Source organism: Choloepus didactylus, chromosome 10 (genome assembly GCF_015220235.1).
Source record: "Choloepus didactylus isolate mChoDid1 chromosome 10, mChoDid1.pri, whole genome shotgun sequence".
In the NCBI taxonomy this organism is placed as follows: domain Eukaryota; kingdom Metazoa; phylum Chordata; class Mammalia; order Pilosa; family Megalonychidae; genus Choloepus; species Choloepus didactylus.
In genome coordinates, this window is record NC_051316.1 from 96,246,402 (window position 1) to 96,266,835 (window position 20,434).

Genomic DNA, 20,434 nt, shown 5'->3' on the forward strand with positions numbered 1-20,434 from the left:
AAATCAGATGCCTAGACAACTTAAGATAACAAGCCATACCAGGAAACATGAAAATATGGACCAGCCAAAGGAACACACTAATAGCTCACCTGAGATACAGGAGTTGAGGCAAATAATGCTAAATAAATTCAGTGAAATGAAGGAAGATATAGCAAAAGAGCTGAAGGATATAAAGAAGACACTGGATGACCATAAAGAAGAATTCATAAACTTAAAAAAACAAACGGCAGAACTCACGGGAATGAAGGCCACAGTGGAGGAGATGAAAAACACAATGGAGGGACACAACAGTAGATTTGAACAGGCAGAAGAAAGGATCAGTGAACTGGAAGACAGGTCATTTGAATTCATACACACAAAAGAACAGATGGTGAAAAAAATGGAAAAGTATGAGCAGGGTCTTAGGGAGCTGAGTGACAACATGAAATGCACAAATATATGTGTTATGGGTATCCCAGAAGGAGAAGAGAGGGAAAAAGGGGCAGAAACAGTAATAGAAGACATATTCACTGAAAATTTCCCAACTCTTACAAAAGACAGAAAATTAGAGATTCAAGAAGTACAACATACCCCAAATAGAATAGATCCCAATAGACCTACTCCAAGACACTTACTGGTCAGATTGTCCAACGTCAAAGACAAAGAGAGGATTCTGAAAGCAGCAAGAGAAAAGCCATCCATCACATACAAGGGAAGGTCGATAAGACTATGTACAGGTTTCTCCACAGAAACCGTGGAGGAAAGAAGACAGTGGCATGATATATTTAAGATACTGAAAGAGAAAAACTGCCAACCAAGAATTCTATATCCAGCAAAACTTTCCTTCAAAAATGAGGGAGAGATTGAAACATTTTCAGACAAACAGACACTGAGAGAGTTTGTCAATAAGAGACCAGCACTACAAGAAATACTAAAGGGAGTGCTACAGGCTGATAGGAAAAGACAGGAGAGAGAGAGTTGGAGAACAGTGCAGAAATTAAGATTATCAGGAAAGGTAAAAGGAGAGAGAGGAAAAAATAAGGTATGACATATAAATTCCAAAAAGTAAAATAGTAGTAGAAAGTACTGCCCTTACAGTAATAACACTAAACGTAAATGGATTAAAATCCCCAATAAAAAGACACAGACTGGCAGAATGGATTAAAAAACAGGACCCATCTATATGCTGTCTACAAGAAACTCACTTTAGACACAAGGACAAAAATAGGCTGAAAGTGAAAGGTTGGAAAAAGATATTTCATGCAAACAACAACCAGAAAAAAGCAGGAGTAGCTATATTAATATCAGACAAGTTAGACTTCAAAAGTGAAACAATTAAAAGAGACAAAGAAGGACACTATATATTAATAAAAGGGTCAATTCATCAACAAAACATAACAATCATAAATATTTATGCACCAAGCCAGAATGCCCCCAAATTCATGAGGCAAACACTGCAATCACTGAAAGGAGAAATAGATACCTCTACAATAATAGTTGGAGACTTCAGTACACCACTCTCATCAATGGATATAACATCTAGACAGAAGATCACTAAAGAAACAGAGATGTTGAATTGTATGATAAATGAACTAGACTTGACAGACATTTATAGAACACTACATCCAACAACAGCAGGATACACTTTTTTCTCAAGTGCTCATGGAACATTCTCTAGGATAGACCACATGCTGGGTCACAAAGCAAGTCTCAACAAATTTAAAAATATTGATATTATACAAAACGCTTTCGGCCCTCGGCGCCCCCGCCCGCGCCCCCCGGGGGAGGGTAAACCGTGGGCTGAGGGCGGCGCACGGCCCAGACAATGGGGCCGCGGGCGCGGGCGCCGCGATCCGCCTCGGGAAGCCCCCCTGGGCCCGCTGAGTAGTGCCGGCGCGGCCTTGCGCGCTCCCCGAGTGGGCCGAGCGGCCCGGGCGGGCCGAGGCGGTGGCGGCGTTGGCGGCGGAGGCCGCAGCATGAGCGCGGCGCAGCGGCTCCCGGCGGCGCCCAGCGCCCATTGACAGCGGCAGCGGCTCCAAGATGGCCGCTCAGCTCGCGGCCGCGCTCTGAGGGACGGCGGCGAACTCGCATTGTCTTTCTGCCACTGCGATCGCCCCGGCCGCCGGCGCTTTCTGGGGTCTTTTCTCCAGCAGACATGCACCGAACAACCAGAATCAAAATCACGGAGCTGAACCCCCACCTGATGTGTGTGCTCTGTGGAGGGTACTTCATTGACGCCACCACCATCATCGAATGTCTACATTCCTTCTGTAAAACGTGTATCGTGCGATACTTGGAGACCAGCAAGTACTGTCCAATCTGTGACGTCCAAGTTCACAAAACCAGACCACTCCTAAATATAAGGTCAGATAAAACTCTTCAAGATATTGTATACAAATTAGTTCCAGGGCTCTTCAAAAATGAAATGAAGAGAAGAAGGGACTTTTATGCAGCTCATCCTTCAGCTGATGCTGCCAATGGCTCTAATGAAGATAGAAGAGAAGTGGCAGATGAAGATAAGAGAATTATTACTGATGATGAGATAATAAGTTTATCCATTGAATTCTTTGACCAGAACAGATTGGATCGAAAAGTAAACAAAGACAAAGAGAAATCTTAGGAAGAGGTGAATGATAAAAGGTACCTACGGTGCCCAGCGGCCATGACTGTGATGCACCTGAGAAAGTTTCTCAGGAGCAAAATGGACATACCTAACACTTTCCAGTTTGATGTCATGTACGAAGAGGAGCCTTTAAAGGATTACTATACACTAATGGATATTGCCTATATTTATACCTGGAGAAGGAATGGGCCGCTTCCTCTGAAATACAGAGTTCGACCCACTTGTAAAAGAATGAAGATCAGTCACCAGAGAGATGGACTGACGGCTGCTGGGGACCTGGAGAGTGACTCTGGCAGCGACAAGGCCCACAGCCCCGCAGGAGGCCTCCCCTCCACCTCCTCGTGCCTGCTGAGCACCAGCACCCCTGTCCAGTCGCCGCACCCCCAGTTTCCCCACATCTCCAGCACCATGAACGGAACCAGCAGCAGCCCCAGCGGGAACCACCAATCTTCCTTTGCCAACAGACCTCGGAAATCGTCAGTCAGTGGGTCCTCAGCAACTTCATCTGGTTGAAACCTGAGACTGCTAAGGAAAAGAATTTTAACTCCTGATTTATATAGCTATCTCCATGCCATTACAGCTTTATAGATGCTAATACATGTGACTGTTGTCCAAGTTGCTTTCTTTTGTAGTGACATTAAATTTGGCTATAAAAGATGGACTAGATGTGATATTCTTATGGACGTTAAAAGAAAAAGATTGTTCTTATAAAGGGTTGGTTTCTGGGGAGAGGCAGGCAAGATTCTTTGTGTGTGTGTTAGGAAAGATGCAAAATGGTTTCTGTAACCATTGTTTGAAGTGGAAATATGGATATGAGCATTGGGCCATAGTTTGTTAATCCAACTAACGCCTACATTACATTCTCCTTGATTGTTCTTGTTATGCTGTTTTGTGAACCTGTAGAAAACAAGTGCTTTTTATCTTGAAATTTCAACAAACGGAAAGAATATGCATAGAATAATGCATTCTATGTAGCCATGTCACTGTGAATAACAATTTCGTGCATATTTAGCCATTTTGATTCCTACGTTTCCTTTTTTTACTTCTCTGTTGCTGCGCAAAACCGATCAAAGGAAAGTAAACTTCAGTTTTACAATCTGTATGCCTAAAAGCGGGTACTACCGTTTATTTTACTGACTTGTTGAAATGATTCGCTTTTGTAAGAATCAGATGGCATTATGCTTGTTGTACAGTGCCATATTGGTATATGACATAACAGGAAACAGTATTGTATGATATATTTATAAATACTATAAAGAAATTATTGCGTTTCATGCACTCAGAAATGGTTGTTAAAATTCTCCCAACTGGTTCGACCTCTGCAGATACCCCATGTTTGAGCCTTGCATATCAGCAGAATATTTTTAATGTGGATAGCTAATTCTAAATTCTGTTCCAGTGGAAGCAATTGGCAAATCCTTACAATACTGACTTTTCTCCAGTAATACATGTTGACTCTTAAATTTTATTGTTGTAGTAAAGAAAAATTTAACTATGGAATATGGAAATGATGTGTACATTTTCCATGAGGTAGGTGGAATTAATGTGTTTTTAAAATGCACATTTATCACTATAATTCTAGAACAGATTTTTAAATATTCCAGCAATTTGCTAGAGGAGGGGATTCTACCTAAAATTATTTTAATATGTGGTATAGCAGAAATTTCAAATTTAAGACTTACTTTAACAGTCATAAACAATGGTCATATGCCGTCTCCATAATGTCTGGAAATAGAAGCAATTTATTAGGAGCTTCTACAGGTTTTAATTTTTAAATAGAGTGAGCATGTTGAATTTAAAATATGAATAACCCCAACAATTTTCAGTTTGTGTTTTGCTTTGGTCGAACTTTGGTGTGTGTTCATCACCCATCAGTTATTTGTGAGGGTGTTTCTTCTATATGAATATTGTTTCTTGTTTGTATGGCAAAAATTGTAGCTAAACATTTCATTGTCCCCAGTCTGCAAAAGAAGCACAATTCTGTTGCTTTGTCTTGCTTATAGTCATTAAATCATTACTTTTGCATTAAAAAAAACAAAAAACAAAAAACGCTTTCTCAGACCACAATGGAATGAAGTTGGAAATAAATAAAAGGCAGAAGATCATAAAATTCACAAACATATGGAAGCTAAACAACACCCTCTTAGAAAACAACTGGGTAAAGGAAGAAATTACAAGAGAAATTAGTAAATACCTCGAGACAAATGACAATGAAAACACAACTTATCAAAACTTATGGGATGCAGCAAAGGCGGTGCTGAGAGGGAAATTGATTGCCCTAAATGCCTGTATTAAAAGAGAAGAGAGAGCAAAAATTGAAGAGTTAACTGTTCACCTGGAGGAATTAGAGAAAGAACAGCAAACTAACCCCAAAACAAGCAGAAGGGAAGAAATAACAAAGATTAGAGCGGAAATAAATGCAATTGAGAACAGGAAAACAATAGAGAGAATCAGCAAAACCAGAAGTTGGTTCTTTGAGAAAATCAATAAAATCAATGGACCAGTGGCTAGGCTAACAAAAAAAGAGAGAGAGCAGATGCAAATAAATGCAGTCAGAAATGGGAAAGGAAATATAACTACCGACCCTGCAGAAATTAAGGAGATAATGAGAAGATACTTTGAGCAACTATATGCTAATAAACTAGACAACTTAGATGAAATGGACAACTTTCTAGAAAAGCATAAACAACCAACATTAACTCAAGAAGAAATAGATGACCTCAACAAACCAGTCACAAGTAAAGAGATTGAGTCAGTCATCAAAAAGCTCCCAAAAAGGGAAAGCCCAGGGCCAGATGGTTTCACGTGTGAATTCTACCAAGTATTCAAGAATGAATTAGTACCAATCCTGCTCAAACTCTTCAAAAAAATTGAAGAAGAGGAAAAGCTACCTAACTCTTTCTATGAAGCCAACATCACCCTAATACCAAAACCAGACAAAGATACTACAAAAAAAGGAAATTATAGACCGATTTCTTTAATGAATATAGACGCAAAAATCCTCAACAAAATACTTGCAAATCGAATCCAGCTGCACATTAAAAGAATTATACACCACGACCAGGTGGGGATTTATTTGAGGTATGCAAGGCTGGTTCAACACAAGAAAATCAATTAATGTAATACACCACATCAATAAATCAAAGCAGAAGAACCACATGATCATCTCGATTGATGCAGAAAGGCATTTGACAAAATTCAACATCCTTTCCTGATGAAAACACTTCAAAGGATAGAAATAGAAGGGAACTTTTTCAATATGATAAAGGCAGTATATGAAAAACCCACAGCTAACATCACACTCAATGGGGAGAGACTTTTCCTCTAAGATCAGGAACAAGACAGGGATGCCCACTATCACCATTGTTATTCAACATTGTGCTGGAAGTTCTAGCTAGAGCAATTAGGCAAGAAAAAGAAATAAAAGGCATCCAAACTGGAGAGGAAGAAGTAAAACTTTCAGATTTTGCAGATGACATGATTCTGTATGTAGGAAATCCAGAAAAATCTACAGCAAAGCTACTAGAACTAGTCAATGAATACAGCAAAGTAGCAGGCTACAAGATCAACATGCAAAAATCTGTAGTGTTTTTATACACAAGTAATGTGCAACAAGAGGAGGAAATCAAGAAAAAAATCCCATTTACAATAGCAACCAAAAGAATCAAGTATTTAGGAATAAACTTAACTAAGGACACGAAAGACCTTTACATAGAAAACTATAAGAAACTGCTAAAAGAAATTGAACAAGACCTGAAAAAATGGAAGAACATACCATGTTCATGGTTTGGAAGACTAAATATAGTTAAGATGGCAATTTTACCTAAACTGATTTACAGATTCAATGCAATACCAATTCAAATCCCAACAACTTACTTTACAGAAATAGAGAAACCAATAACTAAATTTATTTGGAAGGGTAAGCTGCCCTGAATAGCCAAAAATATCTTGAGAAAGAGGAATGAAGTGGGAGGTCTCACACTACCTGACTTTGAAGCATATTACAAAGTTACAGTGCTCAAAACATCATGGTACTGGCATAAGGACAGATATACTGATCAATGGAATCGAATTCAGTGTTCAGAAGTAGACCCTCGCATCTACGGACAACTGATCTTTGATAAGGTAGTGAAGCCGAAGCAACTGGGAAAGAGCAGCCTGTTCAATAAATGGTGTTTGGAGAACTGGATATCCATTTCCAAAAGAATGAAAGAGGATGTCCATCTCACACTTTATACAAAAATTGACTGAAAGTGGATCAAAGACCTAAACATTAGTACCAAGACCATAAAACTCTTAGAAGAAAATGTAGGGCAATATCTTAAAGATCTTGTGATAGGAGGTGGTTTCTTAGACCTCACACCCAAGGTGCGAGCAACCAAAGAACAAATAGACAAATGGGATCTCCTCAAAATTAAACACTTTTGTACATCAAAGGACTTTGTCAGAAAAGTAAAAAGGCAGCCTACACAATGGGAGATGATATTTGGAAACCACATATCAGATAAGGGTTTAAGAGCCCGAATATATAAAGGAATCCTGCATCTCAATAACAGAAAGGCAAACAATCCAATTAAAAAATGGGCAAAAGACATGAACAGGCATTTTTCTGAAGAGGAAATACAAATGGCTCAAAAACATGTGAAAAAATGCTCAACTTCACTGGCCATTAAAACAATGCAAATCAAAACCACAATGAGATATCATCTCATACGTACCAGAATGGCCATTATCCAAAAAACAGAAAATGACAAGTGCTGGAGAGGATGTGGAGAAAGAGGCACACTTATTCATTGTTGGTGGGAATGTAGAATGGTGCAACCACTCTGAAAGACAGTGTGGAGGTTCCTCAGGAAGCTAAATATAGATTTTCCATATGACCCAGCTATTCCATTGCGAGGTATATACTCAGAGGAACTGAAACTTAAGACACAGACATTTGTAAACCGATGTTATTGCAGCATGATTCACGATTGCCAAGAGATGGAAACAGCCCAAATGTCCATCAAAGGACGAGTGGATAAACAAACTGTGGTATATACACATGATGGAATATTATGCAGCTGTAAGACAGAACAAAGACATGGATCATGTAATAATGTGGATGAACCTTGAGGACATTATATTCAGTGAAGTTAGCCAGAAACAAAAGGACAGATTCTGTATGGTCTCACTAATATGAACAGACATTAATGAACAAACTTTGGGAGTTAAAAGCTGACAACACAGGTGACCAGGAGGTAGAAAGGGGGCAGAGACCAGCCATTTGTTGCTGAAGGACTACAGAATGTTTAGGATTGATTGCATAGATCGAGAAATAGATAGCATAATACTGTGTGATGGTAGCACAGTATTGTAAGTACATGTAACAAAGATGTCTGTGAGTAAAGCTGAAAGAGGTGGGATAGGAGAATGTATGACACCTGAGGTAAAGATAGATGATAAAGACTGGGACTGTATAACTTGGCAAAAACTGGAGTGGCCAATGACTGTTACTAAATATACAAATATAAAAATGTTTTTGCATGTGGGAAAGCAAATGAATGTCAACCATGTAGAGAGTTGAAAAAGGGATGGTATTCAGGAAAAAACATAATTAAAGCAAACTGGAGTCTATGGTCAACAGTAACATTGTAATATACCTCCATTAAATGTAACAAAGGCAATACGCCAATGCTAAATGTATATGAGAGGGGGATATAGGGGAGGAATATGGGATTCTTGGTAATGGTGTTATTTGCTATCCTTACTAGTATATTGTATTGTATGACATGTTATTTTTCTTTTTATGATTTTTTTCTTATTGCTAAAAAAAAAACAATTTTTCTTGTAGTAATCAATATGTTCAAGTGCTTACTATGGTGATAAATGTACAACCTTATGATGATACCATGAACAACTGATTCTACACTGTGGAGAAATGCATGGTATGTGAATATAACTCTATAAAATTGTAGGAAAATATATATATAGGAGTAAAAGTGTTGGAGTGACCATGGTGACAGGGACCTGTTGAGCAGGTAGAATGGTGTAGGCTTTCTGAAGGTCAGTGTGGTTGTTCCACAAAAGTTAAGTATGTGAGGATGAAAAGGTCCTGCAACCTCATTATGGGGTATGTCATTTGAAGATCTGAGAGCAGAGACATGAATGAACATTTGCAAACTGGTGTTCATGGAGGCAGTAATCATGATTTGAAAAGGGTGCAGATGACCTAAGGGTACATTGACTGAAGAATGGAATGGTGTACTGTGGTGTACACATACAATGGAACATTGAACAACTACAAGGAGTGAAGCTGTGAGACACACAATGAGGTGAATGGATCCTGTACACAATATTTGAGTGAAGTACACCAGAAATAAAGGCAAACACTTTAATGCCTCACCAATATGGACTAACCACAATGTGTAAACTCAGAATTGAATCTTAGAACATAGCCTACCGTGGACATAATTATTGTAATAGTCCCTAGATTGTAAGCTCTTACAGCAGTTAACTCTATCCCTGAATTGTAATGCCTGTCTCTAAACTTTGAGATGCTGATCCCCTAGCATATAACCTGATTGGTCTCTGGAACAATACATATCTCTGAGACACCTGAAACTCAGAGCTAGAGCTCAGCAGATATGAATGTCAGTATTAGTGCATACAGCCACTGTTAAAAAAAAAAAAAAAAAAAAGCTGAAAAAGATCCCATACTTCAATTAGTGATATGAATGAAGCAGGTCTGGTTAAGACCAGGGCAAGCCAAGCCAAAGGGTAAAGGTTCAGACTGACTGTGTTTTAAAACTTCAACTTCCATATGAGACCAAGGGAAGAGATATCTATTTGGTACAGGATCTAAATTTTCTAAACGGTACAACTCTACAGTCGATTTGTTCAAACACCACAATTGCATGGAACTTTGAATAGGAAGTGAGATACGGTAGGTTAGTATAGGCTGGAGTGAAATAGTGACACATCCCAGAGTAATTTGGGCAGATAATAAAAAATATATTTACAGCCCCCCCCCCCCCCAAGCCCCGAGGATCTGGGGGAAGGTGCGGATGTGTTGGATATCCTCACCTGGACTGGTGTTGATGTTGTCACAAACATTGGGACTGGCGGTTTGATGTGCTGAGCCCTCTATCATAGGACTTGCCCTTATGAAGCTTGTTACTGCAAAGGAGAGGCTAAACTTGCATATAATTGTGCCTAAGAGTCTCCCCCTGAGTACCTCTTTGTTGCTCAGATGTGGCCCTCTCTCTCTCTAACTGAGCCATCTCGACAGGTGAACTCGCTGCCCTCCCCCCTATGTGGGACCCAACTCCCAGGGTTGTAAATCTCCCTGGCAATGCAGAATATGACTCCCAGGGATGAATGTGGACCCGGCATCATGGGACTTAGAGTATCTTCTTGACCAAAGGGGGGATGCAAAATGAGACCAAATAGTTTCAGTGGCTGAGAGATTTCAAATGGAGTCGAGAGGTCACTCTGGTGGGCATTCTTATGCACTGTATAGATAACACATCTTAGGTTTTAATATATTGGAATAGCTAGAAGTAAATACCTGAAACTACCAAACTCCAACCCAGCAGTCTGGACTCCTGAAGACAATTATATAATAATGTAGATTACAAGGGGTGACAATGTGATTGTGACGACCTTGTGGATCACACCCCCTTTATCTAGTGTATGGATGAGTAGAAAAATGGGGATAAAAACTAAAGGACAAATGGGGTGGGATGGGGGGATGATTTGGGTGTTCTTTTTTCACTTTTATTTTTTATTCTTGTTCTGGTTCTTTCTGATGTAAGGAAAATGTTCAGAGATAGATGGTGGTGATGAACGCATAACTATGTTATCATACTGTGGACAGTGGATTGTATACCATGGATGATTGTATGGTGTGTGAATGTATTTCAATAAAACTGAATTTAATAAACAAAACAAAGCAAAACAAAAAAAAACCAGCAAGAGCTAGGTTGAGCTGTATTTGCTTGCTCCGGGAATGCTACTTTCTCCCACAGTGAGGTCTTGCAGCTGAGCCTGCCATGGGGGGAGGGGACTCCCGGCACGGTTCCACAGGTTTTACTTACAGCTTTTATTCTGTGATCTCAGCCATTCCACCCATTCCAGGTTGTTGTATGATGTGTGGACAGTCATGGTTGTCCTCCTGCAGTTGTTGCAGATTATTTACTAGTTTTTCCTGGTGTTTATTAGTTGCTCCAGGGGACTAACTAAATTCCACACCTCTCTATGCCCCTTCTTGCTCCCTGATCAATTGATTTTTGACAAGATTGTCAAGTCCACTCAACTGGAACAGAACAGTCTCTTCAATACATGATGCTAAGAGAACTGGATATCCATATCCAAAACAATGAAAGGGGACCTACGTCTCACACCTTATACAAAAAGTTACTCACAATCGATCAAAGAGTTAAAGGTTTAAGCTAGGACCATAAAACTCCTAGAAGAAAATATAGGGAAGCATCTTAAAGATCTTGTGGTAGGAGGTGGTTTCTTAGACCTTACAAAGCACAAGCAATGAAAGGAGAAAGAGATAAATGGGATTTCCTCAAACTTGAATACTTTTGTGCTTCAAAGGATTTTGTCAAGAAAGTAAATAGGCAGCCTACACAATGGGAAAAATATTTGGAAACCACATATCTGATAGTGGGCGATAGACTTGAATAGACATTTTCCCAAAGAAGAAATACATGGTTAGCAAGCATATGAAAAGATTTTCAACATCAGTAGCTATTATAGAAATGCAAATCAAAACCACAATGAGATATTTCACACCTATTAGAATGGCCACTATTAAACAGGAAACTACAAGTGTTGGAGAGGATGTGGAGAAATAGGAACACTTATTCACTGCTGCTGGGAATGTAAAATGGTGCAGCATCCACTGTGGTAGGTGGTTTGGCAATTACTCAGAAAGCTAAGTATAGAGTTGCCCTATGATCCGGCAAGCTTGCCGCTCAGTATATACCCAGACCCAAAATCAGGGATAGCAGCAGACGTTAGCACGCTGATGTACATGGTGACATTATTCACAATTGCCCAAGGATGGAAACAGTCCAAGTGTCTCTCACCTGATGAGTAAATAAACTGTGGTATATACATAAGATGGAATATCATTTAGCTGAAACAAGGAATGATGTCCTGATACATGCAACAGCATGGATTAACCTTGAGTACATTATATTGAGTGAAATAAGCCAGATACAAAGGACAAATTATGTATGGTCTCACTAATATGAATTATAATGAGCAAACTTGGGGAGTTAAAATCTAGACTATAGGTTACCAGGAGCTAGAAATTGGGTAGAGAATGGGCAGATGATACTTAAGGTGTACAAAATTTTTAATAGGGTTCATTGTAAATGTTTGGAAACAGAGGTGATGGTAGCACAATACTGTAAGTATAATTAATAGTGCTGAATGTGTGTTGGAAGTGGAAGTCTCGGCTCATGTATTTCATTGAAGAAAAGCTAGAGGATAAGAGATGGGACTGCATTCCATAGTGAAACCTGTTGTGGACAATGACTGGTTAATTATACAAATATAATGAAATTCTTACATGAGATAGAACAAATGTACATCATTATTACAAGGTGTTAATAATAGGGTGATATATGGGAAAAATATAATTAATGCAAACTAAGGACTATAGTTAAGAGTAACATTGTAATATTCTTTCATCAGTGGTAACAAAGGTTCTATACCAAAGCTAAGCATCAGTAATAGGGGAATATATGGGTTATGGAGTGTTGTTTCTTGGTGCAATGAGAATGTTCTCAAATTCATTGTGGTGAATGCATAACTCTGTGATTATACCAAGAACCATTGATAGTACAACTTGAATGGATTGTATGATGTGTGAATAAAACTTTTTTTTTAAAAAGTATTCTGAAGGAAAGGGACTCCATTTATGAGAACTTAGTCTGGAAGTCACAGAGGAATTCCCTGAAAAATGATACCAGATGCATTTGAGGTGGTGGGGTGGGAGGTCATTCCAGACAGATGGAACAGCAGGGCAGTTGACTTTGGCAGGAGGAAGCATTTCTTTTCTTTAATAATAATAATAATAATAATAAAATAAACAGCTTTACTGAGATATAGGTCACACACCATACAATTCACCCGCTTAAAGTGTACAATTCAGAGGATTTTAGTTTATTTACAGATATGTGCAACCATTATCACAGTCAATTTTAGGACATTTTCACCAATCTGCCTCAGTCATATATTTAAATAACCTGCCCAAGGTCATATATGTAGTAAGTTGCAGACCCAGGATTTGAACCCAGGTCTGATTCCGTTTCTTTTGTTCTCTCTGTCTCCCCCTCCCCTCTTGTCCTCCCCTCCCTTCCCGTGTCCGCCAGCCTGCCCTCCCTCCCTCCCTCTCTTCCTTTCTTGCTTCCTCCATAATCTGTTTATTCACGTACTCATTGATTCTCCAAGCATTTATTTGGTTATACACCATTCCAGGTACTATGCTTGGCACTGGGAATACAAAGAATCATAAAGCTGATGGCCTAAAGGACCAGGCTGGTGGGTGAGACAGATACAAAACATAATTTCTGTTCCAATGTCACTGAGACTTCCTGTATTAGTGGGCATCCAGAATGTTGTGGGTGCATAGAGAAGGACTTTTCTAATTCTGCCTAGGTAAACTAGGAACAGAGAGCCCTTTGGGGTGAGAGACCTGCATGAACAGTGATGGAAGATGGCATGTGATCTGATCAGGGAACTGCAACAAGTTGGTGTGATGATGTTTGTTTTGGAATGTAGTAAAAGCTTCGAGGGAGTAATGATACCACATTTGTGTTTATGAAAGATCCCTCTGGTAGTGGTTGAGGGTTAAAGTCTCAGTGAATTTGTAATAGACTTTGTGAGTTTCTGAAATCAAGAATTCTGTCAAGTGAATATGCTTGAAGATTGTCTTTAATTTAGAACAGTACAAAGGAGAACTTCCCAGAAATGCCAGAGGTGATGAAATTAGCAGACAGGCTGTCAACAGCTTGTTAAAAAACTTTTATTAACATGTTGCAGGTGCTCAAGAGAAAAACATGAACCTAATGAGAAGAGAAACAAAATATTTTGTGAAAACCCAAATGGTACTTCTAGAGATGAAAAGTAGACCATCTGAAGTGAAAGCTATACTAGATGAGATTAGCAGCAGATTCAGTGCTGCAAAAGAAAAGATCAGAGAAATTGAAGACATAACCATAGAAACTATCCATAAAGGAACTCACACAGAACGATATAAAGATCTTGCTTCCACCTAGAAATTAGTGGGCATTTTCTCCCTAGAACTTCTTACCATAAAATTTAGTCTTAGCCATTCCTGTGTGAGGTCACTGTGGCTCAACAAACCTTATGATGTGATTTATCAATTTTTGCCTTCTATTTTTTGGTGATTGATTTTGGAAAAAGGAAATCTGTTTAACAGTCTTAAATTTTTTTTCTCCTGCTTTAGAGATATGAACTTCTGAGCTGCAACTCTCAGGGCCTTTCTTTCTGTTGCCAATACCTGGCACACTCTTAATATTGATTCTGTCATCAAAATAAATAGCAAACTCCTAGTAATAAGAGTACTGGACATTTCAGAATCATGGGTTTTTGTATTTTTCATTAGAAAACAATAAGCATTCATCTGTCTGATCATCATACTTAAAGTGTGTTTTGTAATTTCTGAAGGTAAGAGTGAATTTTTATGAGTATGTAAATTGAACATGAGTATGAGTATGTAAATTGAACATTTTGCAGAAACTGGTTTATTTCCTTAATACTCCCAAATTTTCACATCTGAATTAAAAGCCGTTTATATATGGGCTCCAAGCTTATGTCACTTCAGGAAAGCCATACTGGCCTTTGATTATAAGGAGTGTTGGTCAACAAGTTAATGAAATAAGTTTTTCTAATGAGAAATTTTAGCTTCCTTTGATGGGACATGAATAAGTGAAATTCAGTTGTTATACTCATTAATGTTTTGGGTCCTCTTTTTTTTTTTCTCCAACAAGGATTTCTTTTTTGGCAACAGGCTCTGATTTGCATCTATCTACTGTTTAGACTTTCAGTCCTCTCATAGACTTCATGGTCCCTGGATGGGGCTGCTCCTTCCACACCCACCCTTAAAAACTGTTCAACAACTATAAATTTAAGCCTTTTCCTGTGGATCCAGTTGTCCTTTTCTTGTTCATTAGTATTTTCATCATTTCTTTCCCTCTGGTAATGACTCAAAAGCAAGACTTGAGGTTTCTCTGTTTCATGCTACCTACCATTACGCTTCTGTGAGATAGTTAATTCTGCTTCTGTGTAATCAGAAGCTAAGAGCCTTGGAAGAAATCTTGGCATAATGACAATGCTACTTTACGTTAGGCACTGTATGGTGGATTCAGTAATTTAATCCTTACAAGACCTTTATAGGGTAGGTATGATTCTTTCCTCCATAATTCTAGGACATGACTACTTTGGAATCGGGATATAGATGAGGCAGACAATGCTCTGGTTGTCTTGGACGAGTGATTCTCTCTGTGTGGTGGGGCGAGAGATCTCCCCCCAATACTGTTCCGTATTCCAAATTGTCAACAATAAACATGCATTACCCTTATCAAAAATAAGTTTAAATATTTCATAAAGAAATTAAAGTTGAAAATTATGCATACTCATTAATGGAACATTTGGAAAGTGCGGGTGACTGAGCTTGTACCTCGGCTTGCCAGGCCTGGGCCAGGGGACCTGATCACCCCCTGGGGAGGGTAGTAGGTACGGGCGTGAGTGCCCTCTGCAGCCCCCCCGAGCCTGGGGAGCGAGGTCAAGGCAGCTCCCTTTTCCTCACCCAAAATGTCACTGGCAGGGGAGGCTTGCCGGAGGAAACCGCCTTTCTCCCAACTGCCCTTTCCCCACTTCCTTATCTTACCCACTCACTCCCTGGTGCCAAGGCCACTCCTGCCACCGCCAGCGCGCATGCCCGTGGCCAGAACAACCCCCGCCCCGCTGCAACGGTTCCGGCGTTCTCTCAGAACCAATCCTAGCCCCTATCCCTTCAGTATTGCCATTTAAGGCTGCTTCACCTCCTTTCCAGCCCTGCCCTTCTTACCAGCCTATATAACCTGTAATCACCCCTGAATAAATCTCTTTGGCGCCTACTCCTACTGGATGAAGAGTGTCTTGTCCCTATCGCCGCCCTCCTTGCACGCCTCTCGCCGAGGACCCTGGCCACGTCCTCCGCCTCGCCCTCGCCTCCGGGAAAGAGCCCCCGCCGCCGGTACCCCTTGAGCAGCCCCGAGAGCTGAGGGCTCGGCTACCGGCCGCCTCTCCCCCTAGAAGTAGTGACCGCGACCGCAACTGGTGCCCCGTGTGAGGAACGTCTCCACACAACAGTTCAGCAGGTCGATCGCTCGCCCGGACGCCTCTCCAGCTCCCCGTTTCCTCGCCTGCAAGGTAGGGCCGCCTCTCCTTCGCCGCTTCTGGAGCCGTGGGAGGTTCCCTGCTCCGAAGCCGCTCATCCCTTCCCCCACGCTCTCTTCATCCAGTAGGAACTCCTCCCTTCCCCCACGCTCTCTGCGTCCTCTTGTATGCGCACTTCTATGACCCCCGTTCCTCCTAACACTCTCCCTCTTCCCCTCCATTACTTTGCTGTAGTTCTTTGTATTTTTATTTCCTCATTTGGTGCTGTGTGCCTCTTTGCAACCGCCCCCCCTGACTGCTCCCGTTGCCAAAGGGCACTGCTTTCCGCTCTAGCCGTCTCCTTCGGCCTTGCGGCCGCAGCTTATCTCATTCTCTCTGCTCGGTAAACAACTCCTCCCTCCTCCTCCTCCTCCCTGCCAGCCGGCCGGCCCGGCTCGGGAGTAACCCCCCCTCCTCCCCCCTCAGCTATGGGCAATCGTATATCTACATGTCAGGCACCTCAAGTTCGTGCTCTAGCGGGTCTCCTAGATACGCATCGCTGCAAAGTGTCTGTCCGGCAGCTGCAGGTGTACTGGGACCTCCTGCTCCCCTTTAACCCATGGCTCACTACTTGCCATCTTTGGGACCCTGTTACTTATGATCGTCTTATTGATCGGGTCACTAATGCCATGGAACATGAGAGCAAGCGCTTCCCTCCCGGCTTGCTCCCCACCTTAATAACCATCCGCTCCTGCCTTCAAGGCTCCCTCCCCCCTGATCGAGGCCTCGTTAAATCCAAGGAGGCCCTATCAACCCAGCCAACAGATTCAGATAGCGATACTAATACAAATCATGACTCAGACACGGAGTCCTTAGTCGAGCAGATTAACAACGCGCTCGAGGTGACTCCCAAAAAGCAAAATAACACTGCGCCACGCCAAGATGGCGAACTTCCTCCTTCTTCTTCCATCGAGGGGAGGAAATGCTCCGGCGATGACATCAGCCCTAAGCTGGGCCGGAAACCACATACGCTTTACCCTGCCCTTTCACAGGGCGGAGTTAGTCCACCATCTTATGCCTTGGGCCCCACCCTTTCACAGGGCGGGGCTGATCCACCATCTTGTGTCTTAGCCACGCCCACCGCGCCGCCATCTTGCAACGCTTGGGGCCTCCCACTTCCGCTTCCCCCTTCGGCGAGCTCCCCCTCGGAGCCGCTACCGGCAGCTGCCGCCGCTCCTTCCACCCCACCGACTAACAACCCCTGGCTGCCTTCTACACCTCAAGGCAGCCCTTGGGGCAACGCTCCCCCTACCCTCACTTCCGCGCCAAGCCCTCTGCAAGCGCGTCCTCCTTTCTCTCGTGCTTTTCGTTGCTTTCCTCTTAACCTTGCCCCCACCCCACAGAAACCGTATGACTGGTATCCCATTGACTCAGATACTATCAAGCAGCTTCGCAGGGCCGTCAAGGAGGACGGGTTAGGTAGCCCATACGCTTCCCAAATACTGCAGGATCTCGTCATGGACTATTGCGTCCCCCAAGACTGGGCCTCGCTTGCCCGTTCTATTCTTAACCCCGGTCAGTTTGTTGACTGGCGTGCTCACTTCCAGGCAGAAGCAGCTCAGCAAAGTGAACAAGATGCAGCCCTTGGAGTCTATCATCCCCCTGAAGCCTATTTGGGCACTGGAGCATTTCTAAATGCGTCTGCTTATATTAATGTCCCTGCCACCTTCTGGACTGTCCTCAGAGGCATCGCCTTACAAGCGTTTGCCAATTGCTTTGCCTGTCGGCCTAATAAATTCACCAAGCTCTTCCAGGAGCCGAGTAAGCCTTTCGCCACCTTTGTCTCCAGAGTCGAAGAAACCTGCGCTCAAAAGGTAAGTGATCCCCAGGCCCAATATTACATGTGCCCATCCTCAAATCCTAAAAAATCGTACTGTAATTCCCCCAACGAGTACTACTGTGCATACTGGGGGTGTGAAACATTAGCCACTAATTGGAAGCCTCCTGTTCCTAATCATTACCTTACCTTAAAATGGACCCCTACAGGGTGCAAACTCCCTACTGTTAACTGGCTTGACCAAGAAAGTAAGGGATCCTGCACACATCTTAATCTTACAGTGCAGCTCCCCACTGATCCCTCCTGGTTACTCGGTCAAACTTGAGGCTTCAGAATCTATAAAAAAGGAACCGACCGAAAATCACTTGTTCTAATAAAAAAGGAGGCTGTAAGCCAACCATACCAAAATACTGCTTTAAAAACACCCTCTGGCATAGGTCCCAACCAAGTCATTAACCCCCTTTTTCCACAGCCCTCCAGCCGCACCTTAGCTCCGGCTAAACGCACTTCAACTACATCTCAAACCCCATCACCCCAGCTTCCTTTGCCCCCTTCTCGTTATTCTTCTCCCCTCCTCAGCCTCATCCAAGCCGCCTTTGCCTCAATAAACTCCTCCAACCCCAATTTTACCTCATCCTGCTGGCTCTGCCTCTCCACCTCTTCCTCTCTATACGAGCCCGTTGCCTCCAATCTCTCCTTTTCAGAAAGCACAGAAAACAGCCCCTTGGAATGCAATTGGAATACCTCTGCCGTCCCCCTGACCTTTCATTCAGTCTCCTATACGGGAAAGTGCGTCCGCCCTCGCTCCAGTAACTCTCCCGACCTCACTGCCTGTGCCAGCTACTCATCTCCCAGCAGTTCTGCCAAATTTCTCATTCCTCATAACTCTTCCCAATGGCTCTGCTCCTCTACAGGACTTACCCCCTGTCTCAGCACGAATGTCATCAATGAATATAAAGAAACTTGCCTCCTAATTGTCCTTATCCCTAGGGTCTTATACCACAGCGAAGAAGACTTCTTCCTCCGTCTGGAAAAAACTGCAGCTCCTGCCCCATTGCAGAAGCGAGAGCCCATCACCGTCCTTACAATTGCTTCCCTCCTAGGTCTTGCCGGCGCTAGCACCGGAATCGCTGCACTAGCCAGTCAAGACTCCGCCCTAACTCACCTCAGGGCGGCTGTTGACGAAGACATTCATCACTTACAAAACGCTATTCACCATCTAAAAAATTCTGTCAATTCCCTCTCTGAGGTAGTGCTCCAAAACCGCCGAGGTCTTGACCTTCTCCTCCTCAAAGAAGGAGGCCTCTGCGCCGCCCTAGGAGAAGAGTGCTGTGTTTATGCCAATTCCACAGGTCTCATCGAGGACAGCCTGAAAAGGGTCCGAGAGGGACTGGAAAAGCGTAAAAGAGATCGTGAAGCCACCAGTTATTAGTCCAGTTTTTTCACTCCCATTCTCCCATACATCCTTCCTTTTCTTGGCCCCTTATTAATAATTATTCTAGCTCTCATCTTAGAACCCTGCCTCATCCGCAAAATTGTCCAGCTTGTAAGAAAACAAACGGATGCCATTTTTTCCTCGTTCGTGCAAATCCAGTATCAGCGACTCGCCACCTCTGACGCCCCCCACTCCAAGATAACAGCCAACCCTCCGCGACCTCAACGCCACCGGTCGACTCGCCAACCGCGAGGCCCTTCTCAATTACCTGAACATCGTTCTCGCCTCGAGTTCCAGCTTCTCTGAACCCGTGAACTTTAAACCCCTCACCTTCGCCCAGCCCGCTGCAGCGAAGCCATTGTCGAGCGCCCGGGCACCACACCAACACTGAGCTCCAGCCTCGCTGAGCCACCGTCAACCCCTTTTTCCCTTCCCTGACCTCCCCCTTCCCTCACCCTTAGCGGGCCTCTCCGGTAAAGCCTCTTCCTCTAATTAGAAAAGAAAGGGGAATTGCGGGTGACTGAGCTTGTACCTCGGCTTGCCAGGCCTGGGCCAGGGGACCTGATCACCCCCTGGGGAGGGTAGTAGGTACGGGCGTGAGTGCCCTCTGCAGCCCCCCCGAGCCTGGGGAGCGAGGTCAAGGCAGCTCCCTTTTCCTCACCCAAAATGTCACTGGCAGGGGAGGCTTGCCGGAGGAAACCGCCTTTCTCCCAACTGCCCTTTCCCCACTTCCTTATCTTACCCACTCACTCCCTGGTGCCAAGGCCACTCCTGCCACCGCCAGCGCGCATGCCCGTGGCCAGAACAACCCCCGCCCCGCTGCAACGGTTCCGGCGTTCTCTCAGAACCAATCCTAGCCCCTATCCCTTCAGTATTGCCATTTAAGGCTGCTTCACCTCCTTTCCAGCCCTGCCCTTCTTACCAGCCTATATAACCTGTAATCACCCCTGAATAAATCTCTTTGGCGCCTACTCCTACTGGATGAAGAGTGTCTTGTCCCTATCGCCGCCCTCCTTGCACGCCTCTCGCCGAGGACCCTGGCCACGTCCTCCGCCTCGCCCTCGCCTCCGGGAAAGAGCCCCCGCCGCCGGTACCCCTTGAGCAGCCCCGAGAGCTGAGGGCTCGGCTACCGGCCGCCTCTCCCCCTAGAAGTAGTGACCGCGACCGCAGAAAGTAT

At 43.2% G+C, this 20,434-nt stretch overlaps 2 protein-coding genes across 8 annotated transcripts in view; both read left to right on the forward strand.

Annotated features, from left to right (window-relative positions):
- MAPKAP1 (MAPK associated protein 1) overlaps window positions 1–20,434 on the forward strand; it is a 346,539-nt gene that overhangs the window by 175,638 nt on the left and 150,467 nt on the right. The window lies entirely within an intron of this gene.
- LOC119505624 (polycomb complex protein BMI-1-like) lies at window positions 1,886–3,130 on the forward strand. Its single transcript, XM_037798465.1, is given in 1 exon segment — window positions 1,886–3,130. A coding segment is annotated over 1 exon segment (981 nt). The 5' UTR covers window positions 1,886–2,134; the 3' UTR covers window positions 3,116–3,130.